At 41.6% G+C, this 25291-nt stretch overlaps 1 protein-coding gene across 1 annotated transcript; it reads right to left on the reverse strand.

The window, feature by feature from the left end:
* On the reverse strand, positions 1 to 24930 carry FAM180A (family with sequence similarity 180 member A). Its single transcript, XM_053944251.1, has 3 exons — positions 24761 to 24930; positions 3201 to 3301; positions 1 to 2899 (listed from the first exon to the last, which is right to left on the reverse strand). The coding sequence occupies exons 1-3, from the start codon at positions 24834 to 24836 to the stop codon at positions 2558 to 2560; spliced, it is 519 nt and encodes a 172-aa protein (XP_053800226.1). The 5' UTR covers positions 24837 to 24930; the 3' UTR covers positions 1 to 2557.
* Between the last annotated feature and the right edge of the window lie 361 nt (positions 24931 to 25291).

Here is a 25291-nt window from a genome sequence, read left to right on the forward strand (position 1 = left end):
TATTGTTACGTTGAGAGTCTCTGTTAAATTAACCTGGGCAGTCCAAGAACTTTCCCAAGGAATAAATCTTTTTCTTACATTACACACAGTAAAAGGAGAAGGGAAACAAACTCATAAACCCTTTATTTTCTGTTGAGGACATAAATGTTTCAGTTACCAATTTGTAAGTATGGTATGTATGCCATAGAGAATAATAAGCTATTTAAAACTATCTATAATTCTTTTTTAGGGAATATTTTATGATTAGCAAATTCTGCTGGGCAGTCCTGTTGTGGGGTGAGGAGCATGGCTGGGAGGTATTTCTCTGATTGGTGACTGCTAGCAATTAATATTTGCTCTAGTTCTCTTTCTAGTTATTTTTGCAGACTTGGAGTAGCTGGCTATGAGGCATTTATGAATTGCCCTGGTTCCAGGCTCTTCCAGCAAGTGGTGTTTCAGGAAGCCAAGAAGCAGAGATGGAAAGGTAGTGTTGCACTCTGTGGCATTTCCCTTTCATGTGTTTATAAAGCATGGCAGGGGAAGAAATCACAAGCAGATCACCAGTGTTAAAGCTGAGGGCTCAAAGAGAATGTGGGCAGGAAAGCAAGGCTGCTTTGGGGGTGCTGGGCTCTGTGTGTGTGCAAGCAGAGGAGGAGAGATATTTGTGGCCCACAGCTTTGCACCTGAGGTTTGAAGTTTCCTTTGCCATCTGCCAGATAGGTTTTGAAGATGGCCAAAAAAATTCTTCAGGTATAAAAGTGAGCCTACACATTTGTGTGTCTAAATGAATGTGCACACTTGTACACACAAATCCAGAAACTCCTGGGGGAAACAAGACTGACTCTGTCTTTTATAAGCCCTTTGTCCAGCTGCTAATGCCATGGCTAGACTGCCCCAAGGCTGCTGTGCTTCCACATTCCCACAGGTGTTTGCCAAACCCAGTGCTCTGATTGCCTGCACTGTGCTCTTTGCTGTGCTTCTGGGTGGATTTTTTCAGCTCCAATCCTTAAAGTACCCCTTTTAAGAGACACGGAAGAATTAATACCTTTTGCTCAAGTGATGCAAAAGCAGTCAAACGTGATTCAGAACTTGGGCTGGAATCCTTAGGTCTGTTTTAGTGTTGGCGATTTGTGATTTGGACCTGCATCCTTAATATATTATGCAATAGAAAAATAGAGAATGATGATATGAAAGGATGAAATAAATGTTCAGCTATTTTCCCATGGTCTGGAAGCAGAAGCACTCTAATATCAATAGAAAAACAGAGTTTGTATCTCTCGTGCACAAACATTAGGGAGTTTGATTTAGAAGAGTCTGGATTTTTGATAGCTGGTCATCCTTCTGACAAAATAGACCTCCTTTTTCTGTCTATTTTCTGTTCATTTTTTGAGTGGGGGGGAGTTCATTATAATTGGTTGCAGTATTTCTACATTTTTTTTCTTTGCTGCTCCCAAATTCGTAATTCGAACCACTGAATTGTTAAATGGCCTTTTTCTGCCAAGTGGTCAGATGCAATTGTTCACTGACTGAACAATTTGGGATTCTTCTACATACTCAGCAGTCATATGCACACACATGCAGGAACATAGACACACACACACACACACACACACACGGTTACTGAAATGATTATACAATTTACTGTTCAAAAAGAAGAGCCATGGTGCCAAATTCAGCACCAGGTATGTTTTAATGCACCTTCCTCCCTTGCCTCAGTGGGATTCTGCAGCACAGGTTTAGATGACCTATGTTCAAGTGACAGAACCAGGAAAAATGTGCCATTTTTAAATTAAATAGGGCTTTTGTCTTGCCTTGGATTCCACTGAGGATAAATACATGTTCCTTTCAAAAAAGAACAACAAGCAGCAGAAGCAAATTCAGGTGCAAATAATGAAAGAATCATTGCAGACTGTCTGGGAGGACTGCTCTAGGAAGCAGGGAATACGGTCACAGGCATTGTTTGCTGCTGGTCTTCACAATGCCCTTTGTCTTCTGCAAATGTCATTGCAATTAAACACTGGCTCAGCCCAATGAAGTGAATCAGAGAGTGCTTATTTATGAGAACATTTGGAATTAATAGTATGTGGCATAATTTCTGAAGGCTGACAGTTATGAAACCTCTTCCTTTTACAGCGGGTCTTCATCTCTGTAATATTCTCTTATTGGCCAGCCAAAACATGAACTTGTTTACCTAGCTAGGAAAGCAGCACTCTCCAGCACTTACACATCAGCATGTGAGCATAAGCACACTATATTTATGTATTGTTTATAGGAAACCCAAAGGATGAATCAAGGGTTTGCCTCAAACAAGGGTCTGCCTGGGTGTGCACCAAACTCCCTTCTTTTCCTGTCACAGAACACGCCTGCAAGCCAGGAGAAAAAGTCGAATTCTCAGGACTGAAGATGTTTTTCACCATTTAGCATGGAACTAGAAAGTGGACTCCACAAGAGGGAGCCAGAAAACAAACAATCTTTCACGAATCAGGCTATTAAACTCTTTAGAGAATAAAGTGGTGGGCGTGCTACATTGTGTCCTTCACCAACCAGAGCAGGTGGCTGAGCTGCTGCTCCCCTTCCATTATGAGTGCTGTTTGTTGTATGGGAGCATCAAGTCGTTCTTCAGGGCTTTGTAGAGATTGACAAAGGATTCAGCCCAAGTGTCTTTCTGGTGCCCTTGGGACTGAGCAGCTCTGTAGGCCGTGTAGACCATGGTCAGCACTGTCCTTTCAAAGTCCTCCTTCTTGAGGACCCTCGGGTAGGAAGACAGCCTGCTGCTCAGCCTGCGGATCTCTGTGATGCTCTTGGGGATAATCTCGTTGCAGATGGTGTCAAACTCAGCAGCCTTCCTCAGGGAAGCCAGCTCCTCATCTTTGATGGAGATCCTCTGGCCTTTGTCAATGTCAAGCTCAGCTAAAAGAAACTGGTACAAAATCAGAACACAGAAAGCTATTTATTTTCTCCAAGAGACTCTAGACAGAGTACATGTAAATTAACAACATGTCCTTGGGTCTTTAATTTTTGTCAAATGGAGACAGTTGCACTGTCTGGAGGTGGGGAAGACCAGAGAGTTTCTATGTGTTCCCACTTTTCTGGTGAACTATCACACAGCCATGGGCTTATTGCTGGGATGAATAAAAGTTACACAAAGCCAGATAATGGATAACCCCAGTATGGGCAGTACCCCCAGTCTTGGTTAAGGTTTAAGGTACCATATACTGAACCTCATAAAGCAGGACCACATCTTCCAGCGAGTTTTGTAACACTGGGTTGAGGAAGGCAGCTGAGGACCTCTTGAATCGCTGAGCAGCTGGGAAAAGCACAGCTGGAAGATAGCAATGGGAAAAGAGAGGTTCCATAAGGTACCAAACATTGACAAGAACTTTTCAATAGTAGAGTCAAGTAAAAAACTGCCTCTTGCGAAGTCTTACTGTACAGTATGGCCTTTTACTGTAAATGAAATGTGTGGCAGGGATTGCTTTGACCCTGATCTACCAGGGATGAAGGTTAGCTGGGTCCATATGGTGCCTAACATGGGGTGCTTTGTTATCCAAGTCTGGGACTCTGAGTTGCACCCTCAGAGGTGAATGGAATAATGATAATTGCAGTATTAACATTGTCTGAAATACAGGTCCTTTTCCTGCATCTGAAAGGAGAAATCAGCACTGATACTCAACAAAACCTACTTTTTTTTTGGTCCATTCTTCTATTGTCATGCTTCTGAGAGTTTACATTTCTCCTGATTTCAATTGCCTAAAAGTTGATCACTCCTTATTTATTAGAGACAGATCAACCAGAGAGTAATCAGCTCATCTGTCCTGGGCATTTACGCTTGGAAGGAGTGACTCACCCAGATGTCTGTGTCTCTTCACTGAGCCTGTTACCAGCTTAGACAAGGCAGCTACATCCAGTGAGGTGAATCCCAGCTTAGTGTGACTTTAATATTTTGCAGTGTAATAACTGGAAAAACCAGAGCCTGCTACCATCAGGTATCTGTTCACCACTGTGAAGTGCACTACAGACGCTGTCTCAGGGAAATTAGACAGGAAACATATGTACAGTCCCTGAACTCAGCACCCCAGTGAAGTAGAGCATTTGTGGAATCAGTGACCTGGACAGTCCAGGGTACAGAAAACATCTGATGTTGCTTCAGAGAAGACCTAAATGCTTTGAGTTATTAACCAGGTTACAAACTATCCATGTATTGTTAAAAAGTCTAAATTACTTTCAGAGCAGAAGGAAAAAAAAACTCTGTTTAGTGTTTTATTTGTATATTATTATTTGTATATTGTTTCGATTTTGATGTTTGGGTAAGCATAATTTGAATTTGTTGGATTTTTCCTAATACTCAGGAATAGGAAGGGTTTGTTTTTTTAACTTGTGTTTACGTGACGGTTGGTATGTTTCCCATAAACTTCACTTCTCAACTTTAACTCTGTTTGCCAATAGATAAATTTGGAAACCAGTCTAAGAAAAAAAGGAAACAAATCCCCCAAATTTTGATAGGCACTATGATTCTCCGGTCAAAATTAAGATTTTTTTAGACTTATGAGTAACATGTAATAGAAATGCAGCTTATTCTGAATTTCTGGAAGGTTTCAACCCACCCTTCCTCTACCAGATTTTTTTCCTATGAAACATTTTTACTAAATCAATTTTGTCTAGTTTTGCCAAAGTTCTTGTGATGGATTTCGCACGCTGGCTATAAAAAAAAACTGAACATCATTTAAAACTCTCTCTTCTGGGCATTAAAAAAAAAAAGGCTTCAGCAACTGTAATTATTTTATGGAAAAGTTGTCCCAACTCTCTGACTACATGGTTCATCAGACAATTTGCCTCTTTGGGGTTACCCAAGCAGATCATAAATATGCAGTTTCTTCCAGACTCTGTACCCTAAATGCAGCCTGCTTCCTGCGCCATCGGCAACTGCTGACTTTGTTATAGTTTGGCTTGTTAATGCCATTTAAATTCTAGTAAAGCAAGAACAGAGAAACCAGAGCCTCAGGACCTTTATTATCCTGCATATGGAAAATGAATCATGATAATGCAAGGTATAAAGCAATTCATACTTGATGAAACAAAGGCTATTTTGGCCTTAAATTAGCTAGGGAATAGGTGAAATATTTTGTTGAATTGCAATAAACATACTGTAGTTAGATAGAGTAGTTGGGATGGGTTTCAGGCATAGCTGCCCCATCCCTCTCTTGCTCAGAGCTTTGCTCAGGCACACTGGAGCTACTCCATTTTTTGCTCTTGACAACTCAGGAATGTAACTGAGTGCATGTGAAGCACTTGAAACTTCAAGCACTAATTGCTGAGTAATTAAAACTTTTATTACCAGGCAATTAAAACTCTAATTATTTAGCAGCTGGCAGAAATCCAGTCCATAATGATGACTATTCATTTTTATCTCTTTTAACTTTTCGATGCCCTTTTGGTGAAAACAGCCTCAGAGCATGGAGTACCTCTACATATGCAGATGGTTTACATCTCAATATCCCCTGAGCCATGGGAAAAGTGTCTGTGGCACCTTGCTTCAGTGCTGTCATGCTTCTTGTCATCACACTGATTGCTTTTAAGCTTCAATCCAAGCAGAGATTCCCATCGTGGAGCTGAGCTGGGAGCCACCAGCTCCAGCCCATCACCACTCCCCCAGAAAAGCCTCAGCAAAGGACTCACACAAAAATGAATGCCATGCTGTTGATTCAGTGCTGGCCCACTTGCTGAGTCACAGGTAACATCTCAGAAAGAAGAAGGTTTTGTTAGGAGATTCAAAGGCACAAGGGCTTGGGCTGCTCTGTTGTGAGAAGGGATTTTTATGCATATTAGAAGCATGCCAGCCTCTGTAGCACTGACTCCCTTATCTCATTATCTTGTTCCCAAACCACATTAAAGTTTGTTACAGTTCTTAGAGACTCTACTCAGAAAGTCTTTCAGAGCTCGTTTGTATTTGTCATGGTTATCTGATTTTCCTGATCTGCATTTTATTCAGTCTTTTCCTTTCTCTTTCTTCCTGCTCAGTAGTCAAATCACTCCCTCCACAGTCCTCTCCATGAATTCACGAGTTCCTCCAAGTCTATATGAACACTTGGAGAAAGCACTCTGATTTTCACTGTACTGACTTAACACATGTATCAGTTAAGTACAAAACCTGAGATACAGAAAGATTTTCAGTCAGTTTCTGCATTTAATGATTGCAAATTCGTCTTGAAGCTTTTTTGCTGACTTTTAGTTCTTCCTGCATTTACTTCCATCTCTGCCATGAGTTGTCTGGGGACATCAAGGAACAGTAAAAGAGTTTAGAACTCTTTACTAATTTCTTTCCCAAGGGACTTCTCTATAAAGCTCTCAAGCAACTGGAGATGCAGAGTGATGTGCATGATTTGGTGTTGCCAAATTCATTTCAATGGCAGAAGCCATGAACATCTAAGCAGCAGAGATCCCCAATTAGTATTGACAGAGAAAGCCCAGCCTAGTGATCTCTGAAGTCAGTGGAGAGTCTCCAATTGATTTATTGTTTTTATTTCTCTTACAAATGTGTTAAGACATCTCCAATGTAATGGGTGCTTCTGTCCTAAGGGCTGGTCAATCATGTAACAAAAAACTTTTGTTTTGTGGAGACAAGTTAGGGAAAATAAGCTTTGCATTATCCTTACTGAAAACATTTTCTATTATATATCAATATATAACTACCATCCTCTTCCAAATCCCTCCTCCAGAGGGGCCTTGGGAGTTCTGCCTTGCTGCCTGCTCAGGGCTCAGGGCTAGAGGTGGATCAGAGAGAGCAGTGTATCTGGGCACAGCCACCCCCTCCAAGCCTCCCTGCTTGGCCTCATCCCGTGCCTGGAGTGCACCACTGCCTCTGCCTGGAGACTGCAGCCAGCCCACACATCTCCTGCTAAGGGTGGTTAAAAGTGCCCTTCAAAACTGGCACAGAAATCTCCATTTTCTTCTTGCTGCAGGAGCCCATCCAGTCTCCTATGGCTCTGTTGACTCAATTCCACTCTCCTTCAAGACTACCCAGGTTCAAAAACAAAAACAAAAACAAAAACAAAAACAAACCAAAAAACAAACAAACAAACAAACAAAAGCGCCATGTTTGCCAACTCATTGACCTGCTTCTAACCACTTAGCTGCCTCTTTATGGCTTAAACTTAATATCACATTTGAGGCTGACAATAGCCTCATTTTAAAGATGTTTTCATCTCTCTTAAGAGATTCTGCCAGAATCTTCTGCACTTTATTAGCCATGTGGTAAATATATGTGATCCTCTCCCAGGTTTTTCAAGCAGTTTGATTGGTGAGGGCACAGATGTTTAGTTTTGCTTTCCAGTTCATGCATCTGTTCATTATTTCCCAGTTGCTTCTTGTGATGTGTTTGCTCCATAAGCACAGAGCATAACTGCTGGAGTTCTCAGTTATTTGTGAATCGTCAATGCCCTTTTCTTCCCCTATGAAAAGGTATGAAGCAAGATTTGGGCCCGGTGCAGACCATTGCTCCAAAGCAAGTACAGCTCCCCAGGGCTCTCGGGCATGAACAGTTTAATTGGGGTTACGACTCAGAAGGAATGATTTTGATTGTCATCAGAGGCATGGAAAAGAGTTATCTCATTGCTTCAGAAGGACACTTTTCATGAAGGAAAAGAGGAGCAGAGGAACAAGACAGATTCAAGTTTTTGCCAAAGAAAACAAAGTCAGCACTGTCCATAAAGTGATTGTATAGGCAGATACATTAGCCATTATAATTATGCAAAAAATGATGAGTGGTCCAGGCTGACTGAATTTATTTGGTTGCAGAGACTGCTGGGCAGTTCCTAGAAGCTGTTGGTTTGGATTTTAGGGCAAATGCCTGAAATGCTCAGAAGAGGATGCTTTACTGTGTGGGCGACTGCACACTGGACCAGATTGTCCAGAGGGGTTGTGGGATCTCCTGCACTGGAGACATTTAAGAATTGTCTGAACACAATCCCTGGGATTGACTCCGCTTGAGCAGAGAGGTGGGACCAGGTGATTCACTGTGGTCCCTCCCAACCTGGCCCATTCTTTCTGGATGATTCTATAACTGTGTGTGGGAAGCATAGGTTTGAACTCTCCTTGACCAGGTTGTGCAGAAGAGAAGGGGATACAAGCGTCAAAGTTTACATACACTTGAAAAAAGATTTTTTTTTTTTTATATTTCTCTTTGATAACCTTACTTCTGAGGGCTTGCACAAAGACCAGAAGTATCTTTTATCCATAAAGAATTTTATTTCTGTCTAATGACACTTTGGTGGGTCCATGCTGAGTTGCTTCATTGCTGGAGTAACAATTCACTATTCCCTATTTGTTGCCTCAGGCTAACAGGGAAATACCCCTGAAAATATGTTTAAAATGGTACCCTTTACCATTCTGCAGTGGTGCCAAAAGCTTCACCTACATCAGGGTGGGGGGATGTTAACCTGTGACAGGTTTGTCAGGCAGTGAAAGTCACAAAAAGGGCAGGATTATTAAAGGATTAATGTGGGTTTTATGCATTTTAATCCTTGTCTTGTGCTTGGCTCATCTCCAGAAGGATGCATCTTCACCACCTGCAAGGTGTTTGCATTGTCCTGGGCCAGGGCAGAACATGAGCTTTGGCTACACTCCCTGACTTCTGGCTTTTCTGTGTCAAAACTGCTATATTAGAAATCACTGAGCACTTTGTCCCAGTGCAGAAGAAATTGACAGACTGGGGATTTGGAGGAAGAATAAGGGGAATAAAATAAGGGAAACACATACAAAATCCTATAAAGACAAGAAGAAAAAGCTGCAGTGCTACAGTTTAGCATCTGAAACTTGTGTCTGGATTTGCAGTTATTGACATAAGTAGCTTCTATGACAACAAGTGCAATGCAAAGACTTTTACATTCCAACTTTAATACATTTAAATCTCCATCATTGGGGATTAAATCCCAATGGCCCTTAGGAGAACACAGCAGTGAGATGGAAAAAACATTTTAATTACAAAACAACATGAATTAGCACATGTTTAAAAGCGGCTACCAAGAGAATGTGCCTCTTTTTGCCCTCAGTTCATATCCTTGCTGTCTTAGCTCCTAAGGCTAAACTTAATTCATAACTGTTGAGTAAAAGTAAGAATAGACATTAGCATCATATTTAGTTATTGAGAAAAAAAATGGTTAAAGGAGAAGAAAAGCTTTGTCTTGAAAAGTTTTGTTAATAAGGATGTAGGAAGTAGATCTCCCTACAAAAGTTGGCAACTGGCAATACTGTTCTTAGGGAAAAAAAAACTTTAAAACACTTAAAATTAATAGCAGATTGTATTTAATTCCATAGTGCAACACATTATCAGTTTTTTCAAAGTTAGATTTTACTAATTTATCTCCTTTTTAAGAAACAAACACATTCTGAAAGGGTGTCTCAGTTGCATAAAACAGAACCCATTCCTATATAAAACTTCTGCCCTTCATAAATGACCTGAGGTGTGTGAGATTAGATTAATGTGCAACAGAATTCCCATTAAAAAAAAAATAAAATTGAGTGGTAATAGCCTGTCTAGCTACTTGGCACAAGCAAGAAATGTAAAGGTGTATTAGAAAGACCAAAAAATCATTATGCTTGCAGAATTGGATATTGCTAGAGAAGAAAATAGTTTGGCTGAGCCTGTGTTTGTGAGAGGTGGAGGATATTTACATTTATGACTTAAGTGAAATGGTTTCAAAGATATCACGAGCACCAAGCAACTAAAATGGTCTGAGAATTTATTCCCTCATATGGAATTTCCATTATGCAGCATTTTCACCTGTTCCCAGGCTGAAACAATGCATACTGTGTTATTTATTCTTCCCTTGGTGTGATAAGGAGGGGTCCCCAGCTGGAATTATTTATGGCCATAAGAAAACATTCCAGTCAGCCAGGAGAGGCCTTTAATACGCTGGAGTAAAGTTGCCGTAGAAGGTGTGAAGAGAAAAAATGCACCCAAAGAAACTGAAGGAAAGAAGAAGTGAAATATATTGCTTTCTTATCCTTCAGTTTGCTGCTATAGTAGCACAAACTGGGGATAGACTATGGCAAAAACTGTATAAGTGAAAGGCAGCAATAAAGGAAAGAAATATTAACCCTGCTCCACAGGTTTAACTCATAGGCAATATATAATTGTGGTAACACTGTTAATTTCAGGCAGAGTCGAGAAACGGACCAGTACTTTATATTCATGTCTTCGTTGCCCAGCCACCTCTCCATCCCTGTCTGTGTTGCTCACAATGGTTCTGATCCAAGGGAAAAGACACCAAGCAGTCTTAATTAAACAGATTTGAAATAGTTTCCTACAAATGAACAGGTGAAGGGGTACAACGATGAGCCAATCTACTTCCGTTTCTCCCAGGAGGCAGCAGAGAAGGGAGTGAGTGAGGGAAGGAAGGAATGAAGAAATACAGCAGGGTGTTTGTGTTTGGTGCTGAGCTGTGGGGAAGCACCCAAGGAGCAGAATGAAGCAGCTGCCTCTGCTGTGGAGCAATGGAGAGAGAACAAAGGGAATCAGAGCTCTGCTTCACAGGAAAAGATAGAACTACAACAGCTTCAAGAGCTTCTTGCATGGTGCTATTGCTGCTCTGGAAGGAAAGCCTTTCAACACCAAATCCCTCTCACCAGTCCTCTGCCCTTTTTATATCAACATCACAGAGCCCAAAGAGGGGGAGCTCAAGCCTTGCACCACCTCCCAGGTATGTATTTCCTCAGAGCTGAGTAACTGGGCACACAGAAAAGGTATTCACTCAGTAGTTAAGAATGGCTGGGTTTCCTTTGTGTCTTGGCAGGCAGAGGTGACAGCTTGGCGAGGTTTTTGCTGAGCCTGACCTAATCGAGCTGTAGCTGCAAGGGGCAGCTCCTGCCTGGTGCTCCCTCCTCCTTCCCTTGGTGCCAACACCGCTTTGTGGGGCCACACAGGCAGCTAAGCCAGGAATCTCCCTGGTCGTGAATGAAGGGGAAAAGCAAACAAAAAAACCAGCAGTAGTTTTTAGCTGTCTCACTTCACAACACATCTGCTACGCCAGCAGCATTTCCACATGCGAAAAATTCCCAGTGCAGTTGTGCTCTAACTGTTCTTGGTGTAGCTGGTGATGATTCAAGTCCTCAGATGACCTAAGGATGGAAATCAGCCCTGGGAGGAAAAGCAGAAGCCCTTCCTCATGCCTTCACACCCTTGATCTAACCACCAGATAGATAAGATGCTTTTTTTGTTGTTGATGGCCACCTCAACAAGGGTAGTCATTGCTCCTGCTAGAGGTGAGGGTTGGCTGCAGGACCATCAGCTGCCAAACACTTCTTCTCCTTCTATGCTTCCACCCCACTGAGCTTTAAACAGAGGAAATTCGACTGGCAGAAAGATTTTTTTTTTTCCCAGACTGGATGAAGATAAAAGAATCATAGGTCCAGTTTGAACCACAGCTCAGAAATGCCAGGGACCTTGGAATTATTCACTGAAGCCATCTGTGAATGTTTTCAACTGGCAAATAAATTCAACTGTCTGACAGTGGGTCTAGGAGCAGTCTCTGATCTGATTGCCAACAATTATTATTTTATTCACGTATGAGATGCTCTGAAGCAACAAGGTACTCGTCATCCTCACTAAGTATGAATATCACAGCTCAGAACTGACCAGGAATACACATTAGATTAACCATTTCTTCTCACTCCAACCAGAAACAACCAGAAATGTCTTCCCTTTTTCTTCAGATCCCCATCCAAATTGAAATAAATTTTTAGGAAGTGAATACATAAATACCAGTTTTCTGCTTCCTCTGCTTTGGGATTTCACTTGCTCTTCAAAAGCAGGGAAACCCCAGCTGCCTTTCCAGCTGTTCATTGAGCTCCAAATGTCAGTGCACCTGCTGGGGTTTTCTTAATGACATGAATATGTGCTGGATGAGAAAAAGTATAAATCAGCCTTGCCTGGAAAACAAAAAGAATAGGGATACTGGGTCCTTTTTGTAAAGAATTTTTGTAAAGTAATTTTTAGGGGCAATGCCTTTTCAAATCATTGTATGATTTCTAGTAGTGTCACTAAAGATATTAAGATTGAGAAAGGGACTCAAGACCTGAAGATAGATTTAGGTTTGTCTCTGAACTGGACTGGTACAGCTGTTTTGTTACATAAGCAGAGCATGAAAGATGGAAAGCTGGGCTGTATTCCTGGTAAGAGTCAGGGCAAGCACATGTTTCTCCTGGAGAGGTGAGGATCAGCATGGGAAGACATCTATTCTGTGAAGAACACACCTGTGTGCATGTCTGGGCCCCGTTGTGCTAATGTCTGCATCTCTGTGGAAATAATATTAAAATATTAGTGAAGTTCAAATATAATCCTCCACTAAATCTGATCAGTGGATTTCAATGTGTGTAGGTGTGGTGCTGGGCCAAGAGAGTCTTTGTGATATTGCCATAAACATAGCATAGAAATATAGAGGATGAATGTAAAATGGGTTGGGTTTATAGCTGCATTCCCCATTTCACAAACATGCATATGGGATTTTCATTTTACAAAGCTGATATTTTTCCAATCTTCTTTGTTATTCCAAACTCTCCTAAAACTTGTATATTTTGAGATTTTTCAGGTTTCAAAATCTGCTGAAATAAAGCTGAGACTGATGTACAACTGGATTCACCACTAAATACAGAAAGTTTTGCTAAAACTTGGAATGTTGCAAATGTTTAAGGCTGCTGGACAGTGTGGGTGAGATCCTCAGATGACCTGAGCTGGCACCACTAGCCCTGTGATGCTGCTCTGCTGGCAGCCAGGCCACAGAGAGCCCTGTGCTGTGAAAGACAGGCTTCGGATCACAGAGGAGACAAAAATGGTAGAGTCAGGGTTACAGAAATCTTACTGCCAACAGAATAACCCAAATATACTGTTTCCTGAGGAGAGAGACCTGAAAGGCACAAAATGCTGACTGCTGTGCCTGAAGCTGATGGAAATTCAAACCCTTTCTCAACCTCTTCCACTGCTGCAGTCCCTGCCCCTACAGGTGCCATCTCCCAGTGGCTCCCTGCCAATTTGTCACATGTATTTGATTCAGTGCTCTTCTTCCTTAATGTACACTCTCCTCTGGAGCCATTTGAGCTGAACTTGTAACAAAGATTTTGGCTTATGGGAAAATAATGTAAGTAAATGTTTAAGGAGAAAATTACCTCACATTCTAAATTTAGGATGAATAAATTTAGAGAAAGGTAGGAAGGCCTAATTTCCAAGAAACCCTTTAGCATGCTACTGACTGAAACTAGCTGGGAGTCAGTTCCTTGGTTTAAGTCCTCTGTGTGTGAAGGCATTGTTACTGTGGAGAAGCACTTTAATTAAGATGCTGCAATACTCATTGTAAATCTCATCCTGTTGTTTCCTACATTTAGGCTTTCTTCTTGCTAGCTCAGAGACTCTGAGGCTTGCATAATGAAATGAGCTAGCTTAGCAAGGTTTGCTGGTGTGTGGGTTACATCTTGCTAGAGAAACATCTTCTGCTCAGTCTGCTGTCTGTTGCTTTGGCCTACAGAAACACTCCTTGCCAAAGCGGGACTTCAGCACATGATATATCTGCATGACAGATCTTCCTCAGCTTTTCAGTGATGGTGACCTCCCAGGTAAGCTTATAGGTTATGAATATGTGATTGATACCCATCTTACATCATCTTCATAGGATTTCCTTTTGTCAAGTTAGGGTAATCATTGTCTGAGATGCTGGAACACAGTAGTCATTTGTAGGGGTAGATTGATATTTAGTATGGACACAAAATAAGACAGGCAGGGATTACTTGTCTCCTAATTTATAATTCCAAATGCTAGCCCCAGTAATCTTTAAATTCTGCTTTGACCTCTGAGTGCCAAGGATTAAGGATGGACGAAGGAGAATGAAAACTAGTTTGTCATGGCTGAGCTCCTTGGATTAGTAGCTGTTAACCATTGAGTTGGGTTACAGAGACAGGCATGCTGATTTGTTGTGAAAGGAATGCTCAGAAGGTGATTTATAACTTTGTCTAAATAATACATGTGTTAATTTGTCAGCAAAAGCACCCATAGGGAAATGCACTGGGCTTTGGAACAGCTCAGTAAACCACGATTTGCTCCCAGCTGGAGTTGCAATGGGAAGGACTGGCACTCTTTCCCACCTCAGCAGGCAGACATCCAGGGGGTGATGAGCTCCAGCCTCAGGTCCAGCAGAAGATAGATCATATCATGTCATGGTTAGTAGCATGAATTCAACCAGGAGGGAAAAGCTCCTGGGGGAACATCACAGATGGGTGTGAAAAGCCAGCTGGGCATGACACACATTTTCATCTTTGATCATGAAAATAGAAAGGGAGTATTTAAGACATCTGACAAGTTGGTTAAATCTGTGCAAGTAGAAACTGAGCTCTTTGCCTTGGTGATATTTTACTTCAGAGTCCCTCTGTGTTCCTTTGGAGGATCTAAGTGCACATGTTTTTCAGCTCTGGCATTCACTTTGGCTGGAGCACACTGGCTGTGAACAGCAGGCACAGGGAGTGGGGTTGACAGAACTGGTGCGTGATGGATTGATGGGCTGTGGCACATGCAGTTAGTCATTCGGGGTTTGAAGGGTATCCAGAAATTCCCAGCAAGAGTCCAGCAGCCTGCTCCCCAAAATACAGTTTCTGGCTAGAAAATGAGCATCTTTCTAGGGAAATACAATTTGTTATGGTATCCTTAATATGTAGGTATTTACCAGGCAGATTCTTCAAAACCAGACTTCATCAGCTGAAGCACTTCCCTGCTGTGAACATGGAAAATGCAGCACCATGGCAACACTACTCCCCAGTCTGTGTGACTGCCCCATCTCTCTCAATCCCACTGCTAGACATCTCCATCCTGCTCTCTGCCTTCCTGCAGAATTCCCTCCATCCCAAATATGCAGCAGTGCCTAGGGCTCAGCCAGGTGACTGCTGTCTTTCCTCAGAACAGCAGGATGGTTTTAGGGAGAGATCAGATGCTGTGATGCCCATTCATTTTACCCTGGCTTTTCCAAGATGTTCTGTGTGTCAACAGGGCCACATCATCATCCTCCTTCTGCTGGAGAGTTCAACAGGGCAGACACACAGTGTCCCCTGCCACTTGGGCCTAACTGGGGCTCTCATTTTTGCTGATTGCATCTGATTCCTGCTATGGGATAGCCCAGTGTGGAAAAATCTTTGGATACTTTTCTATCCTCATTCCTTTGTGAGGAGCCAACTGAGCTTTATGTTTGCTAAGTACAGGTCACGGTAGGACAGCCCCTCTGAGTTCTCTTTATTAAAAACCTGGCAGTAGAAAGCAGCAGAACAAGTAGTGTATACATTTTTATCATTAGACTATTACCTTCCAAAAGTTCCTGCCAAATTGGCATGGTAATCTAGGAAAACAGAAGTTGCTGCAACTATGAAAAATAAATGGTTTTGTTCAACACATGCTGTACTATATTAGGAGGTCCACAAGTAGTGTTTAACTGGAAATGGAGTTTGTTCAGTGCCAAGCCATGAATAATTACATAAATAAAAAATGAAGCATGTTTTAAATGTCTTTTATTTTAAAAGAGGGCTTAAAACAGGAACAGTTCTCTGAGACATAAAATCTGTGCTTAATAAATAAATTCAATAAACACTTTGTGTTTCTTCAGAGCCAAGCATAAACAAAAAAAGTAATGTAATGGCTGTGAGTATTATGAAAACCAGGGAGGAAACAGAAGGCTTTCAAAACTTGATCCATTCCTCCAGGGACTGATAGGGAGCTACAGGGACTTGTGCAGTTATGGCGCTGTTTTTATGACTGATGTTAATGGGAAATGCTGTTGCTCCATAGTCCTGTAAAACTGCAAGATTCCTGCAGCTTCTGTAGAATAAAACAGGCTGTTTCTTGGGCAGTGGCAAGAGACTTTTTGCATACCTACATAGTGTAGAAGATCAAAGGGAGGGGTTAAAAAAAGTGAGGAAATCCTGACACACTAATGATTCAGTAGCAGTAACTTTAATTTTTATACTACGACTAGAGGTCAATTGCCCAGACTGGAAGCTCTCAATATCCTGGTAGGATGATATTGGGGACTAGAAGTAAAATTGAGTCCTGCTTACATGAGAAAAAAGGCAGAGCCATCTCCAAAGAAAAGCAACCATTCCAAGAGCCTGAGAGGCAGATGGGTAAGATGGAGACCAGCTGTGACAGATGGGCATCTGCTGAAGTGTGGGTTCAAATGAGGATGCACACCGTGCTGACAAGGGAGACAATGCTACTCTAATCTTCATGCGGTGCACTTTAATATTTCCCATCCATATTTATACATTTTCTCTCTCTTTCCACTTTTCCTTTATCTTCATTTTTCCTCTCCTTTTCACCATTTTCATTTTTACCTACATCTTTTTCTTTCTCAGCATATCTGTCCTTTGCCTCTCTGTCTCCCTCTTTCTGGCTCAAATGATCCCTGCCAGGTTGGAAAGTCTCTACTCTTCCCAAGACAGAGAAGAGATCAGAAGCATCAAGATCATTTTGTGGCACACCACCACCTGCCAGATGGATGAAGATGATTAAATCTTGATGTTCTGGCTTGCAGCAGATATCCACATCCAGTCTAGTGCAGTTTTCTTTCTTTACAATTAGGCAGAAGCTATCTGAAGTGTTCTGCTTCCCCTGTGCCCTGCCAGGAGGTGAGGGGGCCAGGCAGGTATCACAGGAGACCCTGTGAGTTTGGGTCACCAGTGTGAGACTGGAGCACAGCATTGTCCTTCCACTGTCCCATTTCCTCCCAAATAACCTCTGAGCACTCAACAACTTATTTTTTCCCTTTCTCAGCATCTTTTTTCAGCTACCCACCTGGCTCCTTCTGAGCAGAGGGAGGCTCAGTGGTTTGGAGGCTGGCTCCTGGCTGGTGACCTGCTTCCCTGTGGCCAGGGAGGAATTTCCAGAGAAGAAGTGGTATGCAGGCTGCTCTCAGGGGAACTGGGGGGTTGCCAAACCTAACCAGCAAACTGGGCCAGGAAAGGCCTCACATATGCTTTCACCAGAGGAAAGGAATGTTTGTGGAAACTGGGAGTAGTGGAGCTTTTTAAACTTTGCTTCTCTCCTCTTCACACTCTCAGCCTCCAGCCCGGCCCTGAGCCTGTGCTGTAACAAGCACTGTGACAGTGAGAGAACTGCACACAGGTTATTGCTGGAGCTTGGAGCACCTCATGGAGGGCAAAGGGGCTTACTGCCTGAGGCTTGGTCACTGAGTAGGCATGGGAGCACCACAGCCTGTGGTGCAGATTTGGGCTGGTTTAATGTCTCTGAATGAGCAAGTATGGGGATATATCATAAAGCTGCCATAGCAATTCCCAAATTAAACAGGTGTGTAAATTTGGGTGTAATGAGACATGGGCACAATAGAGACACACAGGATCTCTGCCTTGACTTTCTTTCCTTCTGGTTAGAGAGAAAACCCCATAGATGACAGTCCCTTTGGGATTTTTTGTTTGTGTTAAATAACAAATGCCATTTGCAGCTTATTCTCAAGTTGCCTTTTTTTTTTTTTTTCCTTTTTAATGATGCTTTGATACATTTCCCCCTCTGCTTCCCGCATCTGCTCTCTGTACAGCTGACCCAGCATCACCTTCACCCATGACAGTGCCATTTTGCTGAAAACCCCTTTAAATAACAAATACTTGATTTGAGCTGAGAGATTTTTAAAAAGCAAGGAAACAAAATTTCAGGTAATGAATTGTGGCCCAACTCCTGAGAGCAGAAAAACTACTCTTGACTTTGTCATGCTAGTTTGCACATGGAAGTGCTTTTAAAGTTAAAGCAAGGGCCAGGTTTGTGCCCTTCAAACCAAGACACTCACACAGCTGCCTGTTCTGCTGCAGCCAGGTCCATGTACCCATCTGGCTTTTCTGCATCTTGGATGGACTCAGCTCTCCTCAGCAGAACTGCTGGGCTGCAGGGGATTCACAGAGCCCTGGCACTGCCTGTGGGCAATCACCAGTGTCTCCTCCTGGGCTTGCCCTGTGGGTCCTGCCCTGCCTTGAACACAGGCACTGCTGCAGAGTTAATTGCTGCCCCACTCAGTTCTTTATTGGAAAACATGTGACCCCCAATGAGAAGAAATTATGATGTTTGGTTTTAGAAGGTTGAAGGATAGCTTTATTAAAACTATACTATATTACATTAATATACTATTTAAAGAGATACTGTACTATTCTACATACTTCTTACTTACCTATCTAACAACTAACAAACTCGTGACTCTCTGCTGAGAGTCTGAGACACAGCTGGATCCGATTGGGCATTGAACCCAAACAACCTTGACCAGAATCCAATCAAGCAATCACTTCAGGTAAACAATCTCCATACCACATTCCACATGGGGAAAACAAAGGAGCAGAGATAAAGGTTGCTTTCTCTTCTCTCTGTGCTTCTCCTCAGAGACAGAATTATGTCTCTCTGACCAGAGAATGTGAATGTCACAGTTCTTTACCTCAGCAATTTACATCTTGCCTGTCACCAGCCAAATAATCAGAGCCTCTGCAGCCTGATGATGTTCATTAAGGCCTGCTGACTTCCCTTTCTATTAGATTGTACTGTTCAGTGCTTCTGACAGGATTTGTTTCTGCGTGAGAACTCATTACACTCCTGCTGAATTTGGCATGATCTACCCCAGGAAAACAAGAAAAAGCACTTTATGCTTCAGAAAGAGAATTAAAAAATAAAATAACCACAGCTATTAACACACACACAGCCATCCTGAAGAGATCTGGGGCATGGGATTTAATGACTCTGTGCCTCACAACAAAAAAGGATGCTAATATTTCCTCTCCTTAATTACACTGAAAGTTCTCTGGAGAAGGACAGATTATTTTTTAACCTGCGTGTTTGCATAATGTCAGGTATCACTGAGGTGTCTGGGGCCAGCAGTGGAGTACAAGGTAGCCAGGAGGGGACTCACAGTGTTTTACAGTCTTTGCATGAGTTGTTTCATTCATCATAGAGCTGCCTCACCTCTGGAAGAGAACACAACAGGCACTAAGAGCAGTGAGATGATTGTCAGGCGTGAGGTGAAGGGAGCTATTTCCAGATGAAAGTGGAAGGAGGGGCTTTAAGGGCAGGAGGTGCTTCCCAGATGAGCTTTGCTGAGGCAGGAGAACCTTTGTGCAAACTGATCCAGATCCCAGGACAGCTCCATCTCTGGAACTGGGGCAAATAGATGTGACACTAAAGCATGCAGGAATTCTGAGAAAGATGACCAAAGTGGCAGCAAATGTCTAACTGACTTGCCAGCCCTCAGTACTGGGATAGAACTGAGATCACCAGGAAGTTTCTACAGGTGCCAATTTCAGCAAATAGATCGCTTTTGGTCTAGGACATATCAAAGAATAAATAGCTTTACTTTGTGTGTCTTCCTCTTGTTGTTTATTCAGGTTTCCTCAAAATTCCTGTCTTTTTTTAACTTTTACTGTGTGAGCAGTAAGCTTTAGCCATTTTTTTTGGCTGCTTCCTGTGGTGAATACAGTCTCAGAATCACTTAGATCCTTGCTTCCTAACAGCATGACTGCTTTTAAAGAGTACAAAATCCATCTGTGATTTAAACTAAAATGTGAAAACTTCCATAATCTATCTTGCCTCTGATCTCATCAGAGTTTAGCGTCTTTGCCCTAGAAGAAATTGGAAACTGATTTTTTTTTTTTTAAGCATCCTTTGCATGTCTTTCAGGTTCAGGTATCCACTGTGAATTCTGATTCAGGGATCATCCTCTATGCAGGTTAAATTAATTAAGTCTGGCCCTAAAGGAGCATCTGGGGACTCAGGACACACTAGCATGGATTTTGATTACCATCACAGCCCTGCCTTACTGGATATTTATCCTACCATGGTTAAAATCCATTCAGAGACTGTGATATTTCAGCTACCTTTGCAACACCAAGCAGCTTTACAAATAACTAATCCCTCTCCAGACCTTTAGGAGATGCCTTCATCTCCTTACAGACAGAATTGCAATATTTGGTGCAGAAATAATTTGCATCACGGGACTCCAGCCCACAAACATCCATTCCCAGGAACTGATCAGCCTCATGGAACAGACTCTGGGTAGGTGGGAAAAACCTCTGCAGGAGATAAATCATATTTCGCAGTTCCAGTGAGGTTGTTGGAATGGGCCCAATGAGCAGGGAAGTTGGGGAAATTGAGGCAGTTTTCCAAGTGATCACATGAGAACTAGAGAAAAGGGAAATATTACATTTTCCTCATAAGTAACGTTCTTTACACAGCCAGGCTGAGACAGAGTGGGTGCTGTTCCATTGCATTTCATATCTTCCATTTGCACCGCACATTTTAAGAACTGGATAACAGTATCTTTATAGAAATTTAAATAAGTTGGATAGATGTTGCAATTTAAATATTTCTGGTAGCTGGTCCAGCTGATGTAAGTGCTTTTTACACTTGGACCAGATCTCTGGAAACCTTGTCACATATCAAATAACACAGACCATAACCTGGTTTACTGAAGGACCACTGGGTACCTAAATGTGCATGTGTTTGACCATTTTTGTTGCAATTACAGGCTGTGTTCAGGCCACATTCCCTTTGTTCATGTTCTCCAAGCCAAAAAAGTCACCCAAGAGTTACTGTCAGTGGTGGAATCCCAGAATCTGCTCAAGCACGGAGTGTCTGGCTGTAGGGATGCAATATGAGATGCAGCAGGGAAGAGAGGGCAATAAGATGAAAAGGAGTGGGGATAAAGGGCATGCTCTAACTTCTGAGGCACTCAATCTTTGCACACACAGCAGAGATCACCAGCAACCAAATGACCACAGAGATTAGAACATTTTAAACAGTGCTTCCTTACAAAAGTACTGGCTGGCTTTCTAGCAACAGCCAGTCTCTCTCTCTTCTACACAATGTTCCTTCTCCTGGCACTGGAGAGCTGCCAGCCTGCTCAGGCTTAGTCCACAAGCAGAAGTAGCAGGACAAAGTTGCTCAGGCAGCAGGTGCTCCATGAAACCTACAAACTGAGCTCCCACCACACTAAGAGTCTGCAATGTTGTGGGGAAATCAAAGAGGATGGACCTTCTGTTCTTTCAAGCAATTCCTTCTGCAGAAAACCTTTAAGGAGAGCAGAGTGTTCCCCTGGTGCTCTCAAACAGCCATTTCACTTTCACCAGCCACTAGAGACTGGGTAGAAAATAATGCACATGGACCAGATGGATCAGGATGGGACTGCAGTGCTGCTTTTGAGGTCTGGAAGGAACAGCACAAAAACTCCCCAGAAGCATGAAACCTCTGTTGTGCTGATACATCCTTTTGACACTGATGAGTGAAAAGCATTCTAAAAACTATTCTTAAAATTTTGTGTCTTTTAACATCTCCTTTTCCAGCCTCCACTGAGGGGTGAACTTACCCTTGCAGCTGCTCCTGCACTGTCCAAAAGTCACAACCATAAGAAGTCTGCATCTTCCCTCCTTGAGTAAACACACAGCAAGAATGCTACTCTTTGTGTGTCCCATTTATTAGAATCAGGCAGCCTTTACACCAAATAAACTCCAGCCAGCTGAGATGTGCTAGTAAGGATTGCCTTAGGGCTTCTCCTCAGGGAACAGACAACTCTTGTAATGCTCATAAGGCTGGCTTCTGCTCTCCAGTGGATTGGTACTTCTCAAAGTTTTCTGGAAGCAACCAGCAAGCAGTGACACTGGTTGCCATAGCTGCATGGAAGGGTTGGGTTTTTTTGGTGTTTTTGGGTTTTTTTTTTGTTTTTTTTTTTTTTTTTTTGGTTGTTTTTTTTTTGGTTTTGTTTCTGTTTTTTTTTTTTTTTTTTTTTTTTTTTTTTTTTTTGTTTTTTTTTTGTTTTTGTTTTGGTTTTGGTTTTGGTTTGGTTTGGTTTTGGTTTTTTTTGGGTTTTTTTTTTTTTTTTTTTGTTTATTTTTTTTCTTCTTCTTTTTGTTGTTAAAACCCAGGATTTGTTCCTTGGTTTCTTCAGAAGAAACATCTCTTAAGATCTGGAATTCTTATTTGTAACTTGGTGAATTTATATGACCTCACCTCTGCCATTGCATTGGGAAAAATACTTAGTCAGTAAAGAGCTATAATTACCTTTTTTCATTCCCTTTTTTCCCTAGACAGGAGGTTCACAAAATCTGAGAGGATACTTCCATGCAGCTAAACCTACAAAAGGCTCAAGGAAATTTGAGGTGATGACAAGAAAATTATTCCATCATCACTCAGGATCTTTTCTTTGTTATTTTAAACACACCCATTCTAGCGACTAAGTTTTGCCTGTGACTTCTGGACCTGTGTTCAATCAAGGCAGGCTGAGGAGTGTGTGTGAGATTTTTAATGCAAAGGGCTAAGGCAGTTTAAAAAGAAAAAGGAATGAAAAAAGCCCTCTGTTTTCCTGCCAGAATTTTTTTTTCCCCACACTCATTGATGCTTCCAAGCAAAGGGAAAAGGGAATCAGGAGCTCACAGTCACCAGTCAGCACGAGTGTGTTCATCTTCTCTCATGTCTGAGTTTTTCTGGAGCCAAAGCTTGAATGATTGGTTACAAGGGTTGGGGATCCCAGGCTGCCCCAGTGCTTCCCATGGAAAAATGATCAAAGCCAGACATTGTTGTATACACTGACTGCTCATTTCTGCTGCAAACAACAACTGCTGGCAATTAAAGCCAGACCTTTGCCCTACTGTTTTGTAAACAATCTGGATGACAAGTCAACATGGAGATTATACACAGATCTGTCTTTCATTTCCATCAGATCAGATGATGATCTGTCTTTCCTTTTTCACTGCAAAACTCAAATCAGGACTCAGATAAGACTTAAATGACTGAGGTTTAACCTAAACAAGACTCAGTTGTCATTTGTGGAGGGAGAGAAGAGCTCTGAGTGTGCAGAAGAATGTGTCATTTCTCAGTACTCAAATTTTATCTTAGGTTTCTAAACAATTCAAAAATTAAGACAGTGCTTGGACCCTCTCAAGGTACTGCAGATTTCATTGGGCTGACACACAGTTCAAGGGAGTGGAGGTTTACTGAAGTAGTTATTGCTGAAGGAGTCATGCCTCTAAAACATCTTTAGAGCAGAATAGTCCTAGTAGATGTGGAAAAGAAATCTGGTTTCCTCCTCAGAAAATGCCTGCACACACTATTTGTGGCAACTGAACTCCTTATCACAACAAGGAATTAATCTTCCCTTCCCTCTGAAGTCTCCAAAAATAAGCACTAGAGCTTCCAGCTTGAAAAAAAATCTGCTTTCCCAAAAGGCACAATAGAATTTATAGAATATAATAGAATAGAATATATGATGTTTACTTTAAATATTCATGGTGATTAAAATTGAAATTTTTTTAATTCCCTTTAGGGTGGTGATTTTGTTTAATTAAAATAAGTGTGTTAGCAAAAGAGAAGAACATCATTAAATTGAATAGTGATTATTACATGAAATTGAGCTCCTTTTTCTTATTTTTTTTCCATTTCTTAGTCAACTTGACATCATTCTTCCAAAGGGTGGGGCTGTGTTTTGTTTTTTTTTTTTTTTTTTAATTAATATATACAAATCTAGTTCTGATTTTCTCATATTTTTGTGTCACCCCTGGAACAACAAATTCTTACCAACAGAATTATAGGATCTTATGACAAGATAGCAATATTGGTGCTATTTCCAGTCTTATACCAGAAGAGAAAAGTAAGGTACATGCAGGTACAATGACTCATGCAATATCAGCCAAGAGTCTGATGAAAATGTTGTGGAAAGAACCTGCCATGGTGAGTCCCAGGTCAATGCCCTACCAGTGAGCTCCCACTAACAGGGATTTTTGAAAGGAATAATTAAGCATTGTAAGGAAAAATTAAGCAGCCTGAGCTGCATTGTGTAGCTCTTCATTAATTCCCTCAACCATTCCCTCTCCTACAAAATCAAAACCAAACCCACATGGCAGACTGGAATGGTACTGGCTATGATGAGGAAGACATGGGAGACTGGAGTAGGGAGGGAGGCATTTGAATGCTCTATTTTTTTAGCAGACTCTGGTTCCTTTAAATGTCTGTGAATCTCAATATCAGAACCAAAGAAATCATTTGGGAGGTGTTTCCTTTCTCCACTTCCAGCAGTTCCTGAACCAGTGCCAAATAACAGAGGAGAGAATAAAACCAAAAAAGGGAATGGACATCATCACTAGCTTTGAAGCAAGCATCTGCTATGCAATATAATAGTTCCCAAACATTCCATATGCTGCTGTCACATTTAAAAAAAATTACAAATATGTCACGACTGTGTATTGTCACATTGGCAGCTGAAGCCTGATAACACACCAGGTCACTTTCTCTTTGTTACCTGTGCTCCTCTGCCAGGGTAGGGTAGCAACATTCCCAGGCACCCTGTACAATCTAGGCATTCTTTGCTTTACTATTCCCAGGTATCTTTCTGCTAGAGCAGATTGTGCCACCTGTGACTGCACAGGCTTTCACTTTAAAGTTTCATAAGCTGTATTTTTTTTTTGTTAATGCAGGAGAAAAATTAGAAAGAAGAAGGGAAAAAGTGCAAGTGTAATTCTGGTTCTTGGACTATTTTATATATTTTTGTTATAATAGAATACATATATAATTTTACCTTTTTGCACTTATTCATGTGTATTTTTTATTTATCTATATCTATTTTTAGCTGACCTGTTTAATGGAGAAAAAAAATCCAGAGTTGGGAGGGAAAAAAATTATAATTGTATATATCTATCTACAGTCATGTATAATGCAACAAAATTTGAGACCAAATCTACAACTCATTTTTTTTTTCTTAAATAGTTTTTCAAGTTGAAATCTTACCTCTGCTCCATCTGTGGGTCACAGTGGCATAAGCACTGTAATAGAACAGCAGCAGCACCAGAGTCTTCCAAAGCATCCTTCTCTTTAAAATACGTGTGTCTAGCTGTACAGTAGCTTTTTTTTTTTTTATTTTCCCAGCTCCTTTCTTTTCAGGAATAAATAATGGCCTTTCCTCTCCCCCTCCCCCTTTGCAGAAGAACCTGCCTGTTCTTCTGAGTAGAGCTGAAGTCAGCGCACAGCTCCTCTCCCAAACCAAGTCTCCTCGGGATCAGGAAACTTACTTTCACAGACAGACTTTGTTTTTATCCACATCTGGAATGACTCATAGTGCATGTGAGTTTGCTGGCAGCTGGGTGAATAAATATCATTACATTTTTGTAGTTGAGTTTCATTTGTTATATGGGCCAGTTGGAATTTATTTTCGTCCAATAAACAGCCGCAAGGAACTTCATTAAAGAGACTCTGGAATTGTAGCTGCTCTTCTGTAACACAGGGGGCTACACACTAACTAACCCCTGTCCAAGGCCAATC

This window comes from Vidua chalybeata, chromosome 5 (assembly GCF_026979565.1).
Source record: "Vidua chalybeata isolate OUT-0048 chromosome 5, bVidCha1 merged haplotype, whole genome shotgun sequence".
Taxonomy (NCBI): Eukaryota; Metazoa; Chordata; class Aves; order Passeriformes; family Viduidae; genus Vidua; species Vidua chalybeata.